The following is a 19,645-nucleotide window of genomic DNA, read 5'->3' as shown; positions in this document are numbered from 1 at the left end:
CAGTCACCCGAGGCTGGAATCGAACCTGGGACCCTGGTGCTGTGAGGCAGCAGTGCTAACCACTGAGCCACTGTGCTGCCCTATATAAATCCCCCTAACCAACACATCCCTGATCTCATCTTGAATTCTCACCTCATCATTGCAGTTGGAGAATTTGAACTCAATGAATTAAACAAATCTGGAAGAAAGAGCCACTATCATCAAAAGTGAGCATGGAACTATTGAATGGTCATTTAAACAAAAACTCATCTCGTCCAATAATGTCCTTTAGGAAGGGAAAACTGCCATCCTTAACTGGTCTGGTCTACACGTGACTCCAGACCCATGGCAATGAGATTGACTCTTAACTACTCCCTGGACTGTTAGGGATGGGCAATAAATGCAGGCAACTAAGGGGCAACTTTTTCTCACAGAGGGTGATGTGTGTGTGTGGAATGAGCTGCCAGAGGAAGTGGTGGAGGCTGGTACAATTGCAACATTTAAAAGGCATCTGGATGGGTATGTGAATAGGAAGGGTTTAGAGGGATATGGACCAGGTGCTGGCAGGTGGGACTAGATTAATTTAGGGTATCTGGTCAGCATGGACGAGTTGGACTGAAGGGTCTGTTTCAGTGCTGTACATCTCTATGACTCTATATTTTGAAACAACTGAGTGTATTTAAATAATATGACAACATTTAAATGATTCTTGCAAAAAAGGATATCATTTTGTCAGATCTGGAGCTAGAAATATAACATCAAGGAAGTAAACAAATGAATTTATCTTGTTTCTCAGGAGTGATAAAAGTAGATAAAGAGTGACAAATACATATGATAATTTAAAAAAAGAAACCTCCATACCCTCTTTGTTTGACCAACTTTAAAATGTTTAGCTACTTTGGTCAAACAAGAAACTGACTATTGACAAGCCAACGTAAGTGGATTTCTACGTGTACTGTGGAATTATTTGTGCACTTAATTCTAACAAAAACAAAGGGCCGTTACATTAAAAGGTGTGTTTGCCAGAAAATATATGACGCTTCTAAAAATCTGCCAGTCTTTAAAATGACCTAAACTGAGCTGATTTCTTGGGTTTAGTTTTAGTTTCTGGCTCTTTGGTCTTAGCGTATGCTTCTTGGTTTGAGATTTGTGTTGCTCTGGGGTATGAGAGGTCCCAATGGGCTTTGTACGGAGGCTCGAGGGGGGTAATCACACTATCCTATTTCTGGATTTTAATCGGATTTTTAATTAGCAATGGGTTGAAGGGTTATGGGGGCAGGAATGTGGAGTTGAGGCCAAGATGAAATCAGCCATGATCAAATTAAACAGTGGGATAGGCTCGAGGGGCTGAATGGCCTCCTCCTACTTCCTATGTTCTTTCAGAACATCTCCCCTCCAGTGATATTGTTAGCTAAAATGTATTTGATTGTACAAAATGCCTATTCCTGTAATAACTGTACAGTTTTGGTTACTTTTTTAACAGAACTGTACGTCCCACCACCAAAGGGACCCGTAACCAAATCTTTTGCAATTGCTGGCTCCAAGGCAATGCCTTGGATTCCTCCCGTTCCTGAACGGAGCGATCCACCCACCACCACATTTTTCTGGATCACCGGCACCCGACCAGTGGACGGGTCAGTGGCCATGCCTTGCATCTCTCCCTTTCCCGAATGAACTGACCGAGTCACCCGCACGTGCTGCTGCCTGAGAGAGGCCTGACCCAGGGATGGATCAGTGGAGCTGCCTTGCATCGCCCCTGCGCAGGTATCAACTGATCTGGTCAAGACCACATTCTTCGCAACTGCGGGTACTGATCCAAACGATGGCTCGGTGATCATGGGTTGTGTTTCCCTCGTGCCTGACTTGACCGATCTGGTCACTACCACACTCTTTTGGACAATGGGCATTTGGGAGAAGGATGGAACTGTTCCGTCGACGTGATCCACGCCCAGATTAAACTTGGTTGCTTTGTGGCCTGACGTTGGGTCAGTGACACCCTGCAGATCCTCAATGCCTGATCGGGCATTTGCCATCGCCATCCTTTGGATTAATGTGGGGTCAGTCACTCCAGGCATGACCTCCCCACAGGGACTGATGGTTGTGGTCACCACAATGTGTTTCTGAACGGGTGTTTCTTGTGCCTCCTGGGTTGCACTCGATAGCTTTACAGTCTCCTTCCAGACGGACCCCTCTTTCGCCTCGTTGCTCTGCTGGATTAGGGCATCAGTGGACCCCGACGATGCGCGGGAGCTGGATTTGACGAACACCGAGTGGCGACTCTCACAGATCTCAGCGAGGGTTCTGAACTTTGAGTCCAGGTCATTCAGGAAGGAATCATCTCTGACAGCATCCTCAATGCAGCTACAACTACCAAGGGAACCGACAGGAGAGTTCTTCCCTTCATCGGCGTACACCAGCAAGACATCACGCACTGAGTGAGATTCCCATTCTGTTTCGGGGACCAACTTCTGAAACACAAGAGGACCCAGATAACATTAGAACAACTTGGATTAAATACTTATCTGACAATAAGGTGCAACATGGTGCATGCATGAGATATTAGGGTTGGAATTAGGGATTAGGGTTAGGGTTTACATCCATTTTCTGTAAATTTGAGCAAGGCGACCAGTCTAATGTTGCTGTTAACAGTTTAAGGCAGTAAGGAGTATTATTTTTGTTGTGGAACATCACAACACATCATTTGTCTGTCGAATCACGGTGCTATTCTATATGAATCCCATCTTTTTATATCATTCCCAGGATGTGGGTGTGAATGGCCAGACCGGCATTTATTGCCCATCCCTAATTGTCTAGAGGGCAGTGAAGTGTCAACCATGATACTGTGGGTCTGGAGTCACATGTACACCAGACCAGGTAAGGTTGACAGCTTCCTTCCCTAAGGAATATTAGTGAACCAGCTGGGTTTTTCCCACAATCGATGTAGAGAAGACCATAGGGGAGACCAAACATAAACTCAGGATCCCACAGGGGCCGAACTGACCTCCCATTTTAATTCCCCTTCCCGTTCCCTTTCCGACATGACTATTCTTGGCCTACTCCATTGCCACAGCGAATCAGACTGCAAATTGGAGCAATAACACCTCATCTTCCAACTGGGCAGCTGACAGTCCAGAGGACTCAACATAGAGTTCCCCAATTTCAAATACCCTTCTCATCCATCCTCTGACTCCCTTCCCAGCCCCTCTCCCTCCTTTCCATTCCTCTGACTGACCCCTCCTTCCAGCTACAACTGGATTCATTCCTCCCATTGACCAGGCGAAAGTGAGGACTGCAGATGCTGGAGATTAAAGTTGAGAGTGTGGTTCTGGAAAAGCACAGCAGGTCAGGCAGCATCCGAGGAGCAGAAAGATCAACATTTCGGGCAAAATGCCCTTCATCAGGAATGAGGCCATGAGCTGAGGGGATGGTTAGATAAATCCTCCCATTGACCAACCAGCTCGTCCCCTCTACCTGTGTTCACCTATCACTACCTCACCACCCTGCCCCGCCTCCACCAGCCCCCCTGTATTTGCAGGCCCCCCTTAGACCCACCCCCCTAGTTCTGAGAAAGGGTTACACCCGAAATGTTGACTTCTCCACCTCCTAATGCTGCCTGGCTTGCTGTGTTCCTTCAGACTCCTGCTTGTCTAACTTGGATTCCAGCATCTGTAGTTTCTTTGTCTCTGACCAGGTAAGGATGGCAATTTCCTTCCCTCAAGGGCAGGAGTGAACTGACAATGGATTCCTGGTGATCATTAGAATCTTAATTTCTGATTTTTATTGAGGCCAAATTCCACTAACTGCTGTGGTGGGATTTGAATCCGGGTCCCCAAGACATTACCTGGATCTCTGGATTAACAATCCAGTGGTAATAACAGTTGGCCATCATGTTCATGGTCCATATCCCTCTATTCCCTGTCTATTCCTGTGTCTCTCTAAATGCCTCTTCAACTTTGCTAAGATACCCGCTTCTACCACCTCCCCTTGGCAGCACGTCTCAGGCATCTACAGTCGGCTGACTGATGTTATAAAACATTACGCGGCCAATGGTGCACTTTGGAAATGTGGCCATTATTATAATGTAGGAAACATCACTGCTGCTTAAAGTTCAATAGACCCACATGATTGGATGTTGTACAAGCAAAAGTAGACCATTCAGCCCATTGACCCTGCTCCAGCATTCAAAAAGATCATAGTTAAAAATCACACAACACCAGGTTATAGTCCACCATGTTTCTTTGGAAGCACTGGCTTTCGGAGCACCGCTCCTTCATCAGGTGGCTGTGAAGTATAAGTATATGAAGGAGTGTCGCTCCGAAAGCTAATGTTTCCAATTAAACCTGTTGGACTATAACCTGGTGTTGTGTAATATTTAACTTTGTCCACCCAGCCCAGCACCGGAACCTCCAAATCAAAAAAAGGTCATGGCTGTCCTGACTGGAGCCTCAATTCCAGTTGCTTGGCAAAACCACCTTGACTTCCCCAGTCGCAGCTCTAAAGTTGGACTCCCTCTTTTTTGTTAAAATCTATCTAGCTCAGCCTTGAATAAATTCCATTGCTCTATTGCCTCCATTGCTCTGTGCACGGTGGCACAGTGGTTAGCACTGCTGCCTCACAGCGCCAGAGACCCGGGTTCAATTCCCGACTCAGGCGACTGGCTGTGTGGAGTTTGCATGTTCTCCCCGTGTCTGCGTGGGTTTCCTCCGAGTGCTCCGGTTTCCTCCCACAGTCCAAAGATGTGCAGGTCAGGTGAATTGGCCATGCTAAATTGCCCGTAGTGTTAGGTAAGGGTATGGGTGGGTTACGCTTTGGCGGGTCAGTGTGGACTTGTTGGGCCGAAGGGCCTGTTTCCACACTGTAATGTAATCTAATCTAAACCTCTGAAACAGCAAATTAGTAAAAGGAAAGTTTGCTGTAACGTCTGACTGAGGCATATATATTGTAGCCAGGATACCCCTGCACTTCTTTGAGATAGAATGGGATCTTTCACATCCACCTGAGCAGGATGGGACCTTGTCATGGCATCTCACTTGTAAGTTGAGACATTACAGCTCTCCTTTGGTACTGCAGAGGAGTATCAGCCTTGACTCATTCCCTGAGGAGAGACATGAACCTGAAATGTTGTGACCGAGAGGCAATGACAGCTCCTGACTGAACCAGCAAAGGCACAATACAGAATTCTAATGTGGTAAATCTTCCTCGATGGAGCTAAAGCCAAGCTCATCCAGGGATCATTGAGGAAACTGGACTATTTTCAGCAAGTGTTCGACATTAACCAGTGGAGATCAAACACAGAGGGATAATGGGTCATTCAGATGTACAGGAACAATTCCCATAATCACAGAACTTTGTGGTGCAGCAGGCCATACAGTCCACATACCTGTACTAACTCCATTATTTAGTGCCAGTCTCTTGCCTTTTTCCCATAACCCTGCCCATCATTCCTGCTCAAAAACTATCCAATGCCATCTTGAACACCTCCACTGAACCTGCTCCAACATATTACCAGACAAGAAGAGGATGAAGGTAAAACATTTCTTTTTATTCACAATCTTCCGCCTGAAAGGGAAGTGGAATTGGAATATGATGGTAGCTCACAAAAGGGAGTTGAACTGATACATTAATATGGGGAAACTGTAGGAAAGTGGGACAGATTGGTAGGCCATTCAGAGGGCTAGGATGGCCACAATGGGCCACCTCCTGTTCATGAATACTATTACTGTCCAGTCGACTTGCTCCCTTGCCATATCAGATGTTTGGAGCACGCTACACCGCGAAGGTGGTTTGTGTGGTTACGATGGGATGACCACTGCGTACCTTGCTGATGTATTGCTCGATGAAAGCCTTACAAGAACCTTCCCACAGTTTTCCACCAGATGACAATTGACTCCAAGTTGGAGCCCCTGCTGATCTTCCAAAGACATCATACTGAACTTTCCTGTCCTGAATGGAAACCAATCGACTCGAACCTGTTTCGTAAGCTTCCTCCTCCAACATCATCTGTTTCTCAGACTTCCAATCCATGCCACTAGATCCCACGACACCACTAGATCCAACGACACCACCAGATTCCACGAAATTACCAGAACCTATAAGGCCACTTCCTCCAGCTCCTACTGCAGCAAATCCTTCTGCTCGTTGACCCATTCCCACTGTATTGTCAGGAGAAAGGATTGGCACCATCTGTATTTGACGAAATTAAACATGTTCATGACTTACAATAGGCATTAGTGCCATAAATGCACCAACAATCAGACAGAGTTACAAACAAGAACCAAGTGAATTCTGGTCCCAGGGATGTAGGATGGGTTGCTCTACGGTGAGGTGACTTTATGTTCTCTGCAGTTTAGGTGCATGAGAGGTGATCTCACTGAAATAGTCTAAGTTCTGAAGAGATTTGACTGAGGGGGCTGATGCCCCCTCCATCACCCACCCAGCAGGGGGATTTAAAACACAGGGGCACTGTCTCAGGGAAAAGGGACTGAGATTGGAAACAATACTTCATTCAAAGGATTGCAAACCTTTGCAATTTCGTGTGAGTGTGTGTGTGAGAGAGAGAGACAGAGAGAGAGAGACAGAGAGAGAGAGACAGAGAGAGAGAGACAGAGAGAGAGAGAGAGAGAGAGAGACAGAGACAGAGACAGAGACAGAGACAGAGACAGAGACAGAGACAGAGACAGAGAGAGAGGGAGGAGGGGAGGTTTGTGCAGATATTTAAGACCGGGATAAACAGACCTTTGTGTCTCAGAGGACGTCGGGAGGAGGTGGGAAAGTAGAGTTGAGATGAATCATCAAACCATTATCATGTTCAATAACAGAGAGACTCAATGGGCCAAATGGCCCAATACTCCTGCTTTATGTCTTTCGTTTGCTTTTTAATGCGCTCACATGATAAGATGTTGTGAATGGGCTAGCATTTATTCTCCATTCCAAGTTGTCTGTGAGCTCAGTTTAATAAAGGTGCAGGAGGTTACAATGGCAGAGTGGTAGTGTCCCTACCTCTGAGCAAAAAGGCTTAGTTTCCTTGAGCTTCTGAACTGCTTGATTTAAAAAAATCTTTCAAAAGCCATGAACCACATAGATGACTTTCAAAAGATAATTGGTATTAATTTCTTAATAAATATGTATTCTGCACATAATGGGCACAAATACCAACAGCAACTAATGAACTGACAGCAAATTCATGGCATCACTCATCTAAGATTGACACGGAAATATGAAGCAGTCGTTTAGTAGCTGCCTAAAATGGATAAGGAATAGGATCGTTTTTGGTGCAGATTTGGAATAGGGAAATATTCACGTTGGCCCACGTAATGTTACTCACCCCAACACAGGGCGATTTGATCACACCGGTCTCAACAAAACCTCTTCATCAATTAACCCCACCCTGACACCACCCTGACCCAACCTAATACCACAATCCAGGGTGAGCCCTCACCCACAGCTGTCACTGATAATATACACTTCCCCAGCCTCCACCCCACACCCAGAGCCCTTCTCAAAGCCTGCACCCAGAGCCCCTCCCTCATACCCAGAACCATTCCTCCACTCCCAGAGCCCCTCCCTCGCACCCAGAGCCCTTCCCTCGCACCCAGAGCCCCTCCCCTACACCCAGAGCCCCTCCCCCACCACCCAGAGCCCCCAAGCCCATACCCACGCCCTTACCTACCCTACACCCAGAGCCCTTCCCCCACCCCAAGAGCATTGCTCTAAACCCCCAGACAACTTGGCAATGGTGTTACCGTTCCTCCAGTACCCTTTATTGGAGAAGGCTTGGTTTGCTACAACTGGCGAAAGTCGAAGTGTGGAGTTGAAATGATGCAGAATACAAACCGTATCGACAGGCCCTCCACCTTCAAAGTTGCTTTTGCCGAGGGATCCCACAGGCTCGGGTGGTATCACAAAGAAGCCTTTTCTCCCCATTCCACCGGCACATTGACAAAACAGGAGCAGCAAAGGAACAACTGTGGAGTCACAATTTATACAGTTCAGCCACGATTACCCAACTATGATATTAAACTATAATTTTATATAAACAACAAGAAATAAATGATTGGTCGATTGGATCAAACAGCCAGTCCCTCCATGTGTGGGTAGGGGGCAGACTGAACTTAACCAGCCTGTGCTCACAAAACCCAAAGCAAGACATGTCTCAGCAATTGGGCAGAATTTGCTGAACAATGTATTAATAGCTACACAAACAAGCCAATTTTAGACAAGCAGTTGAGCTGGTCTTGTGTCTCATTTACACTCACCAGGAAAGGCATATATTTGTATTCAGGGACACATTCTCTGCAAACTAAAGGAACATGTTTCAGCCTTGCAACTCTTCTGGATCACCCAGAAGCCTACAATTTCTCCTTGGCCAATCAACACCCCTGTTCTCATGTAGTATAACTTGTTGTGATCATTTGAAAATATTGCATTCTTGCATGTGTCCTGATGTGTTCTGGATGACAAAACGTCCGAAGCGTGTACCTCTTTTTAACTGGGCTAATTATTCTTTACTTGGGTCCCCAAACCTATGAAAGGTGCAAGGGGGTAGAAGTAAGCCTGTCTCCAAGTTCTCCTTGCTTTCTGCTGAGTTTAAGTCCTCAATAATTATTAGTGATAGAGGTAAGTCCAAACAGTGCCCAAGTCTAAAGCTAATTCTAAACAGAAGAGGGGCTTGTCTTGCCTGTCAAGATGATTGGTTGCATGATAGCAATGGGTACAGTTCACACGGAATCAGTCAGGCCTAAGTACTGAGGCTTCCCTGCTGCCTTTGAGAGCTCAACACTGCTTCCAACTAAAGACAATGTGACATTGTCAGATTGGGTGGAGCTCAGTTTTACACAAACATTTAACTCCTTCAGAACCATTGCCTGACACAAGAGGATTTGAACTCGTGACTTTGGAAGATTAGCGTGCTGCTCTGGTTACTCGCTGAGTGTCAAGGCCATTGCTTCCTTCAAGCCTTTGCAGGAGGGTGAAGAGAAACCATCGCTCGACATTCTTCTGGATGCAGTCGGCTGAATAGCAGAGGAGCCAGTGCTGGGGTGGGAGGAGAGGGGTGAGATCAATGGAAGGCCAAAGAGATTTGTGGCCTGGAATATTTATCCTGTGGGGACAAAGTGGGTCGAGAGTTCACAATACACATCAACCTAGATTGGGTTGGGATACCTGGTTGGCATGGATGGGTTGGACCGAAGGGTCAGTTTCCATGCTGCACATCTCTATGACTAAGTTGGAATGATCAAGAATGGGGGAGTAGGTGCAACAGGGGTTTCAGGAAATACAGCAAAGTTTGTTTCAACAGGCACTTTAGATTAGATTACTTAGTGTGGAAACAGGCCCTTAGGCCCAACAAAGTCCACACCGACCCTCCAAAGAGCAACCCTACATTTACCCCTTCACCTTACACTACGGGCAATTTAGCATGGCCAATTTATTTTTGGACTGTGGGAGGAAATCGGAGCACCCGGAGGAAACCCACGCAGACACGGGGAGAATGGGCAAACGCCACGCAGACAGTTGCCCGAGGCGGGAATTGAACCCGGCTCCCTGGCGCTGTGAGGCAGCAGTGCTAACCACTGTGCCACCGTGCTGGCCAAGGTGTCACTGGCGCTCTTGAGATACTGGAAGTTTATTGCATTGTGGCCATCTCCGAGTGGTCAGGCGAGGGTGTGAGTGAGAAGACTCGCTGCTAAGGTTTATTTAAGGTTAAGTTGCATTGTTATTTGTGATTTACAATTATATAATATTTAATATATGCATGTGTATCACTTATTTAAGCGATTTATGTAGAATAAAGTCTAACAGTGATGTGTATACCCCCTGCATTACATTTCTGTTACTTAGTGTGTGTTTTTACACAGATTTTATGGACCTCTTGATTAACTGGAATATTTGATCAACCAACACACTCCTGGTTATTCTAAAGTTTGCTGGATTTCAACACTTTGAGAAGGACACATTTGTGGAACGGTGGGGGAGCAAGACGAACTACAAAGATCGTTCAAAGAGGAAGCACAGATATGAAGGGCTGACCGACCTGATTCTGAGTCGTGAGATTGGACAAGCCAGTGGATGATGGTTTTGAAACCCAGCCGCAGAAAGATCAATTTTGGTCTGGCGCACCGAGTTACAATGATAGCTGTGGGCTATCAGTCATTTCATACTTACGCAGGAGCAGCAGTAAGGCCAGCACCATGAGACCCACAGCAGCAGCACCGAGATATGCCTTTGATGATTGGAATAATTTCTCTGCTCTGCACATGTTGACCTCATGGCAATCAGTGACGTGAACATTGAGGTTTACCAAATGTCCATTGCCATCGTTATCTTTGATTGATATTGGTACGGTAAATATTCCAGGCCACAAATCTCCGATGGGAATCAGCTGCATGCTAGTTGCTTTAAAGAAAGGATTGAAAGTGTTAGTCATAGGGACCATAGCATTGACCACTACTACATCAAAGGTCAAGGGCAGCAGTTACATAGGAGCATCACCCCCTCCCAGTGAACCATCATCCCGATTTGGAAATATATCACTGTTCCTTCACTGTCACTCGGTCAGAATCCTGGAATTCCCTCCCTAAGGGACATTGTGGGTCTACCTACAGCACATGGACTGCAGCAGTTCAAGAAGGCAGCTCACCCCCACCTTCTCAAAGGCAGTTTGGGTTGGTCTAGCCAGCAATACTCCCAATCTGTGAATAAATAAGTAAAAAGGGCTTTTCACATTTACACAGGAATAAAGAAACCAGGAGCAGGAGTAGGCCATTCAGCCCTTCAAGCCTGCTTTACCATTCAACATGATCATGGCTGATCATCCAACTCAGTCCCCTGTTCCTGCTTTCTTCCCATACCATTTGATCCCTTTAGTCCTAAGAATTATATCAAAATCTTCCTTAAACATAAATGCATAAGTAAAATGTTGGATAATTAAAAGCTTAATTGCTAAACACATGACTTGTAACCATCTTGACAAGGTGGAGCATTCGGCATGAAATCTAACGTTGCCTGATGGAATGAAAGGTTTGAAAATTCACTTTGGTTTTAACCTACAAAGTCAAATTGTTATGAAAATAAGAACTTGAGCCATTCTCTATCACTCAACTGAAGGATCATTAAGAGTTCCAACACTTAAGATGTTATATTGAAGGTCGGAATAGTGCCACACAATAGAGTGGTGAGGTCATGGAATAAAACAGGCATTATGGACACAGTTGGCTGAATGACAGGAAACAGAGAGTAATCGACAATGGATACTGTTCAGGCTGGAGGAAGGTTTTTGGTGACGTTCCCCAGCGGTCAGTATTGGGACCCTGGTTTTTTTTTTAATATATATTGGTGTGATCTTGGTGTGCAGTAGACAGTTTCAAAGATTGCACAGAACACAAGACTTCAGAGCATTGTAAGGAGGACAACATACAAAGTTCTGAAGGACATTGACAAGTTGGTAGAGTTGTCAGATAGGTGGCAGGTAAAGTTCAATGGAGCACAATGAGATGAGACATTTCAGTCGAATGGAGAGTCCGTACAAACTAAAAAATACCACTCAAAAGGGCATGTAGAAGCAGGGATTTGAGGTTACAATCAGACCAACCACCATCTTATAGCATGGCCGAACATGCTCAGGGGGCTGAGTGTCCTACTCTTGCTCCTAATACACGTGTTCACGTTTCTAGGAATCCATCGGGTTAGGATCAGGATACAAATGCGTTTGCTGAGGGAATATTTTGTTTGTTTTTGCAATGGGCTGTGTACACGTCAGGCAGGGCCAGTTCAGAACTGGTCCATCTCCAGCTGCTCATTGAACTGAGCGGTTTATCAGAGGGCAGTTAAGAGTCAATCCAATCGCTGTGGGTCTGGAGTCACATGTAAGCCAGACCAGGTAAGGACAGCAGATTTCCCTCCTGAAAAGGATGAGTGAACCAGATACATTTTTGGAACAAATCAGTGATAGTTTTGTGGGCATCATTATTGGGATAATTTTAACTCCAGATTTTACAAAGTGAATTTTTATTCCCACGAGCAGCTCTGTTGGGATTTGAACCTGTGTCCCCAGAGCATTAGCCTGGGACTATACAGTTTGCAAAGCCAGTGACATCACCGCTGTGCCATCACCTACACTAAGATAGCCAACAAAGATTCTTTAAGAAAAATAATTCTCCTCAAACTCGGGTTACCATCATGTCTTACCATTAGTATGACCCAATTTCCATTTCTTATTAGAATTTAGATTAAACTGGAAAGGGGCTCCATACGGAGGACCATCTGCATCGAAGGCAGTGAGGGTCAATGACTTTGCATTGCTGCATATACACGGATTTAAATCTACAAAGTTTGGCCGATGGTCATTAGCATCTTGCACTCTAATCACAATGGTTCCTGTGGATGTTGAGGCAGGGCGACCTGCAAAAGGAAAGACAAAGGCAGAGGAGTGAAAACAATGCTCAGATTTACAACAAAACCACATTTTGCGACAAAACACATGTCCTGAAACACTTGTCATGAAATCACAAGGATATAAACTCTTGAGGTGTCCACAATGCAGCGGCTGAAATGTGGATTGGATTTCATCTCCAATAAAAGAGATGAACAATTTATCACTAAACAAGGACAAAGCCTTCAAGTTAACTCCCAAAACAGACAAGATCTCAGAATTTCTTCAGTCAATAAGAGAATTGATCACAAGAGCTTGAAGAGTGACAGCTACAACCCCTGGTCCGAGGGTCTCTCTCCTCCAGCCTCAAATATAGTGAAAGATTCACAACAGTTTAGATGAATTAACTTCTCTGCACTTCAGTCCTAAACAATCAACTTGTAATGCTGAGTTTGTGACTAGTAGAAAAGTCCATACACTCAGTGTCATGTGGAACAAATTTCTCCTCGAGAATGTAAGATAGTAAACTTATTTTAAACCTTATAGCTGACCACCTAAAACATACTGCCATGTTATAAACAAGCATGGCGTGAGTGTTGCATGTTTCCAAGACAATATATCAACAATTTTCCTTTCTAAAGGACCTGGAACAAGAAACAATCACAGCCTCATCTCTAGACATTATCAAAAGCCATCCCCAAATCATTTCCATTCATAAATCTAATATTATTGGACCAGTTTATCAATAGATATCTGATTTAATTAGTGCCATCCTATAAACTTTGGTGAGATAGTAATGCTAGTCAGAGATGGTGATACCACCGAAGCAGAAATAGAATTTAAACAGTGTACTATTTTCTTAAGTTACAGAAAAGAGTCATATCAGACTCAAACGTTAACTCTATTTCTCTCTCCACAGAGATCTGTTTCTCCAGCACTTTCTATTTTTATCTGCGATCACCTGTAATAATTTGATTTCATTTTAGCATTTTAGTGCATATTAAAGGGAGCAGGTTGGATCAGTTGGCTGGATGGCTTGTTTGTTAATGCAGACAGTGACTCTGACTGTGGGTTCAATTCCCCCGCGGGCTGAGGTTAACATGGAGGACTCTCCTTCTCTACCTCTCCCTGCCCCTGAGGTGTGTTCACCCTCAGATAAAAACACTGCCCATTGTCCCTCAACTGAGAGTGGCTTATGGTCTGGTAAAGCTATAGTGATTTTACCTGTTTATTGAGTCAGAAATTACATGACTCCAGGTTACAGCCCAACAGATTAGATTACCTACATTCGGCCCAACACGTCCACACCGACCCTCTGAAGAGTAATCCACCAAACCCATTCCCCTAATGCACTGGGGCAATTTAACATGGCCAATTCACCTCGCCTGCATATGTTTGGATTGTGGGAGGAAACCGGAGCACCCGGAGGAAACCCACGCAGACACAGGGAGAATGTGCAAACTCCATACAGACAGTTGCCAGAGGCAGGAATTGAACCCAAGTCCCTGGCGCTGTGAGGCTGCAGTCCTAACAACTGAGTCACCATGCCACCCACTGCAACCAGGGTTTATCTGATTTCAAATAAACCTGTTGGACTATAACCTAGTGTTGTTTGACTTCTGACTTTGTCCACCTCCACACCTTTGTTTATGGATACACGTTAAAATTCGAGATAATATTTCTTTATCCACTTACGTTCGTTGTTTATGGCCAATATGGTTGCAGAGTACGTCCCATTAATCACATGCTTTGACTCTCGATCAGGAACGCCATTGAAGGTAACCTCCCCAGTGTCCGGATTAATCACTAACCAGTTAGCTACGTCAACATCCTTGGCATACCTGTCGCAAATTAGATTCGATTAGATTACTTACAGTGCGGAAACCAGCCGTTCAGCCCAACAAGTCCACACCAACCCGCCGAAGCGCAACCCACCCAGACTCATTCCCCTACATTTACCCCTTAACAATTTAGCCTGGCCAATTCACCTAACCTGTACATTTTTGGACTGTGGGAGGAAACCGGAGCACCCGGAGGAAACCCACGCAGACACGGGGAGAATGTGCAAACTCCACACAGTCAGTCGCCTGAGGCGGGAATTGAACCCTGGTCTCTGGTGCTGTGAGGCAGCAGTGCTAACCACTGTGCCACCCCTCGTGTAATGTCGTAAAATACAGGTGAAGTTTTGGCTAGAGGCATTTTATTTTAAAACAGAAGCTACACAAATAGCGACAGAACCAAATTCTTACTTGGTCATCTTGCTCTGCTTGCCAGTGTCAGCACTAACAGCAGGATACTTTCCGAGCACTTCATGGACTATTGTACCAGTGGTAGTTTCTTTCACTGATACCATCCATCTTGAGGGTCGAAATTCAAAACCTTCTTTCACGTCGTCCACAATGAGTTTTACTTTAATAGGCCTTACGATGCTGGTTGAAGAAACGGAGCTGTGGAATGGTGCCTTGTTACGGACCCGAATTAATAAATTCACCACTTCCATTTCTTCATAGTTCAGTTCCTGGACAGGGTGGAAGAGAAGGCCATGTAATTGCGACCCAGTGAAAACAGGAGAAATAAAAACCGAGAGAACCGCGGATGTTGTCAAACAGAAAGAAGAGCAGGTGTTGTTGGAAAAGCTCCGCAGGTCTGGCCGTGTCTGTGGAGAGAAATCAGACTCCACTGACCCTCAGAACTCAGGTCCAATGAAAGGTTACTGGACCCGAAATGTTAACTGTGATTTCTCTCCATAGATGCTGCCAGACCCGCTGAGCTTTTCCAGCAACTTCTGATCTTGTTTCTGAAAACAGGAGGAAATTCAAAACTTCAGACCAAATCTGAATAGAAGTGATCAATGGCATCATGGGAGTTAGAGCTAGAGACTGGGCCCAGCTGGGTAGCTACTTTGAGAGCTAGCACAGACATGATCGGTTGAATGGCCTCTATTTATGCTATAAATTCTATTATTTTATTATTCAGTTGTATTTACAAACATGGGGAAATAAAAAGAGAAAGCCTTTCAGCGCCTTCAGTCTCTTCCATCATTTTGTCAAGGCTGGGGCTGAACTGTATCTTAACTCCACACACCTTGGTTCATTCATCAGACTTTAACACTTTTCCTTAAATATCTACCCAGGTTTTGCAATGGTCAGCTGACCGCAGCCTCAGTAGCACTTCCACTTTCAGTTTCTACTTCCCTTAGTTTGAACAAGTGTTTCCTGACATCACACATGAATGGCCTGCCTCAGATGGACCGATGGGTCGAGGAGTGGCAGATGGAGTTTAATTTCGATAAATGTGAGGTGTTGCATTTTGGAAAGGCAAATCAGGGCAGGACTGATACACTTGGAGAAAGTGAGGACTGCAGATACTGGAGATCAGAGTTGCTGGAAAGACACAGCTGGTCGAGCAGCAGCCGAGGAGCAGGAGAATTAATGTTTCGGGCATACACTTAATGGTAAGGTCCTAGGGAGTGTTGCTGAACAAAGAGACCTTGGAGTGCAGGTTCATAGCTCCTTGAAAGTGGAGTCACAGGTAGATAGGATAGTGAAGAAGGCGTTTGGTATGCTTTCCTTTATTGGTCAGAGCATTGAGTATAGGAGTTGGGAGGTCATGTTACAGGAGATTGGATAGGCCACTTTTGGAATACTGCAAGCAGTTCTGGTCTCTCTGCTGTATGAAGGATGTTATGAAACTTTACCTGATCTGGCCTACATGTGACTCCACAGCAATATGGTTGACTCTGAAATGGCCTCAAACCACTCAGTTCAAGGGCAATTAGGGGTGGGGCAGTGTTAACACTGACGCTCAAATCCCAGGAAACAAAATCAAGTAAATGTGGTTTACAACTTCACCTTGTGAACAATCAAAATTCCCTCGTTGGTTCGATTATCGACTTCAATCCTGAAATATTCGGCTTCATTGCCTTCAATAATATCAAACTGCGCCACCCAATTATCGCTGAACTTTTCATCCTTATCTATCACCTTTATGCGTATCACTTCAATATTTTTCACATTTTCTTGCACATGCATTTCATACTGAAAAAGAAAATATAAAAATTTGCTTAATTGAAAATAACTTTCTCGGAACAAATCAGTGGTTTTATTGTAATGGCTTCTGACTGAGTGGACAGCTGATTAGAATGGTGGGAATTAGCAGGTACATTCCCATCAGTCATTCTTATTCATATTGGTCTAACCTACAAGTGACTCAGTGGTTAGCACTGTTGCCTCACAGCGCCAGGGACCCGGGTTCAATTCCGCCCTCAGGCGACAGTGTGTAGACTCTGCATGTTCTCCTGGCGTGAGTGTCGGTTTACTCTGAGTGCTCTGGTTTCCTCCCACAGTCCAATGATGTGTGGGTTAGGTGGATTGGCCAAGCTAAATTGACGCAAAGTGTCCAGGAATGTGCAGGCTAGGTGGGTTAGCCATGGGAAATATGGGGATAAGGTGGGGTCTGGCTTGGTTAGAAACCGGTTTACTGGAGATTACAAAAATGAGCGAGGGATCTCACAGAAAACACTAAGTTGCTAACAGGACTGGACAGGATAAACACAGGAAGGATGTTCCTGGTGGTCAGTGAGTTCAAAACCAGATATCACAGTCTAAGGATACAGGGTAGGCCATTTCAGATTGAGCTGAGGAGAAATGTTTTCACCCAGAGAGTGGGGAAGCCTATGGGATTCTCTGCTACAGGAAGCAGTTGAGGCCAAAATACTGAATGTTTTCAAGAAGGAGTTAGGTAGAGCGTGTAGGGCTAAACGAATCAAATGGCATGGGGGAAAAGCAGAAACAGGCTATTGAGTTGGATGATCAGCCATGATCATATTGATTGAATAGCAGAACAGGTGGGAAGGGCTGAATGGCCAACTCCTGCTCCTATTTTCTATGCTGTTGGTGTCACCTGGCATTGCCAGTCAACAGAGATTTCATTGCACTTTATGGCTCATAACATTAAATCTGAGATGTAGACATCTCTTGTAAAGCATTAAGTTCATGGTAAGAGTCAATACAGTACCTGTGGGGTTATGTTCAGAACCTAATGCAGATTTAAATGGGAAACGTACCTACCCAGCAACCTCTTAGTTCTGGTTCTGGAATGTTCTCTTTTATATGTTCCGACTGTGGAAAACCGTGAGTAAGTGAAACCGTGGAAAACAATTTCACGGAAAAAAGGGGGGGGGGGGGGGTTGCCCTGTACACATTATAATTAGTGACTTAGCAACAAAGCAACAAATTGGAGAGACATTACAAGCACCAGCAGAGACACATTAATATTCTGTGCTCAGCTGCACCTAGGATCCTGATAGGTGGACCCTACCTTACAGTGTCAATTATCCCTTTCAGGTTAAACGCAAATTATGATGGTATGACTCCAGCTGAAAATCCATTTTAAAACATAGAGAAAGGCTGTGCTTCTTTGTATAACCTTGGGTCGCACAGAACCAGAGTCAGAAGAGACCATTCTGGATCTGGAGACACTCTTACCACAACTGACAAAACTATACAGCTGAGAAGATAGAACGGGGAGGAGAAACAAAAACACATGTTAAAATTCGGAGGATACTAAAATTTCGTGCAATGCAGGGAACAGCAGTAATGTTATTTATGATGTTAAAACGAGGCTGATTAAAATGGGGAACATCAAAAGAGTGCAAGATCACAACTTTAACAGGTTGACGAGGGTTATTGGAAAGGGTTTAATAATTCTAAAGGATTCCTGGAGCTGTGAATTTCCCTTTTGGGTGTCCACTGCACAGAATGAAAATAAATAAACAAAAACACAGGAGTGACCCGAGCGGGGTTTTAAAATGCTCTGAATTAGTCTGATAGAGTTGACAACACAAACTTCAACTTACATTCATATAGCACCTTTGAAGTAACAACACGTCCCAAGACGTAAAGGACATGTTTCCACTCCTGGGTTGGGTGACCGCAAGATTTGGGGCCATCAATATGCAAAATCACTGATTAATCCAATCAGGAGTTCAGGGTAAACCCCTCTACCCAGAGAGAGGGGAATACATGGAACATGGTGCCTACCGCGGGAAATGGTTGAGGGGAAGGGCAGAGATTTTTTTTACGAGGAATATAGCAAACACACAAGGGAGAAAAGAGAAGGATTTGTTTTTGGGATGAGATGAAGAGATAAGTGAGGACGCGCGTGTACAGTATAAACACTGGGATGGAGCAGTTTGGTTTTACTCATTCATGGGACAGGGGTCTCACTGACTGGGCCCAGCATTTATTACCCTAGTTGCCCCTTGAGAAGGTGGGGGTGAGCTGCCTTCTTGAACCACTGCAGTCCATGTGCTGTGGGTTGACCCACAATGCCCTTAGGGAGGGAATTCCAGGATTGTGACTCAGTGACACTGAAGGAACGGCAATATATTTCCAAGACAGGATGTTGAGAGGCTTGGAGAGGAACTTGTAGGGGGTGGCGTTCCCATGTATCTGCTGCCCTTGTCCTTCTAGATGGAAGTGGTTGTGGGTTTGGAAGGTGCTGTCTGAGGGTCTTTGGTGAATTTCTGCCGTGCACCTTGTAGATGGGACACACTGCTGCTGCTGAGCGTTGGCGATGGGGGAGTGGATGCTTGTGGATGTGGTGCCAATCAAGCGAGCTGCTTTGTTCTGGGTGGTGTCGAGCCTCACAGGCTGACTGGTTTCTGTGCTGAAAGCTTCAATTTAAAACCACTTAATACCAAATAAAGAAGGATTCTGCATAGTTCAAAATGATTGCCCATAATCGGTTTTATTAACAGCCTTTCTAAAAAGCAAGCTATGTCAGAGTTAATCTTACCTCAAAATGTTCCACAGTGGGGATATTGTCATTTACATCTAAAATCCTGATCTGAGCTGATGCTGTTGCACTGAGTCCTTGACTTTTCCCTCGCAGATCACGAGCTTCAACAATGAAGGTGTAGAAACTCAGCGTCTTGAAAAGAAACAACATGAAAAGGGTTCAAGGGATGTATTTCTGGCAGATGTTATAGACTCATAGACCATATACAACACAGAAACAGCCCTGTCGGTCCAACTCATCTATGCTGACCAGATATCCTAAATTAATCTAGTCCCATTTACCAGCACCTGGCCCATATCCCTCTAAACCCTCCCTATTCATATGAGTCTAGATTAGTGTGGTGCTGGAAAAACATGCCTCCACCACACCCCATCCACTTGGACACCCCGCGCTGGCCTATTACCCACCTTTGATCTCTTCGTTTCCAACTGCCGCTGAGACATTAACTGCCTCAACCTGTCTACCCCCCTCCCCCACTCCAGCCTCTCCCCCTCA

At 45.0% G+C, this 19,645-nt stretch overlaps 1 protein-coding gene across 1 annotated transcript in view; it reads right to left on the bottom strand.

Annotated features, from left to right (window-relative positions):
* Nucleotides 1–587: 587 nt before the first annotated feature.
* The window catches only part of LOC122548763 (desmoglein-2-like), a 73,942-nt gene continuing 54,884 nt past the window's right edge, over nt 588–19,645 (bottom strand). The window contains exons 8-16 of the mRNA XM_043687531.1: nt 19,148–19,282; nt 16,201–16,386; nt 14,599–14,867; nt 14,045–14,190; nt 12,166–12,378; nt 10,144–10,374; nt 7,813–7,943; nt 5,797–6,162; nt 588–2,447 (exon numbers count right to left, since the gene is read on the bottom strand). Coding sequence (XP_043543466.1) covers nt 1,419–2,447; nt 5,797–6,162; nt 7,813–7,943; nt 10,144–10,374; nt 12,166–12,378; nt 14,045–14,190; nt 14,599–14,867; nt 16,201–16,386; nt 19,148–19,282 — 2,706 coding nt within the window. The 3' untranslated portion in view covers nt 588–1,418. The remainder of the gene's footprint in view (nt 2,448–5,796; nt 6,163–7,812; nt 7,944–10,143; nt 10,375–12,165; nt 12,379–14,044; nt 14,191–14,598; nt 14,868–16,200; nt 16,387–19,147; nt 19,283–19,645) is intronic.

The sequence above is a fragment of the Chiloscyllium plagiosum genome, chromosome 4, assembly GCF_004010195.1.
Source record: "Chiloscyllium plagiosum isolate BGI_BamShark_2017 chromosome 4, ASM401019v2, whole genome shotgun sequence".
Taxonomy (NCBI): domain Eukaryota; kingdom Metazoa; phylum Chordata; class Chondrichthyes; order Orectolobiformes; family Hemiscylliidae; genus Chiloscyllium; species Chiloscyllium plagiosum.
The sequence above is the reverse complement of the archived record's forward strand: the minus strand, read 5'-3'. Positions and strand labels throughout refer to the sequence as shown.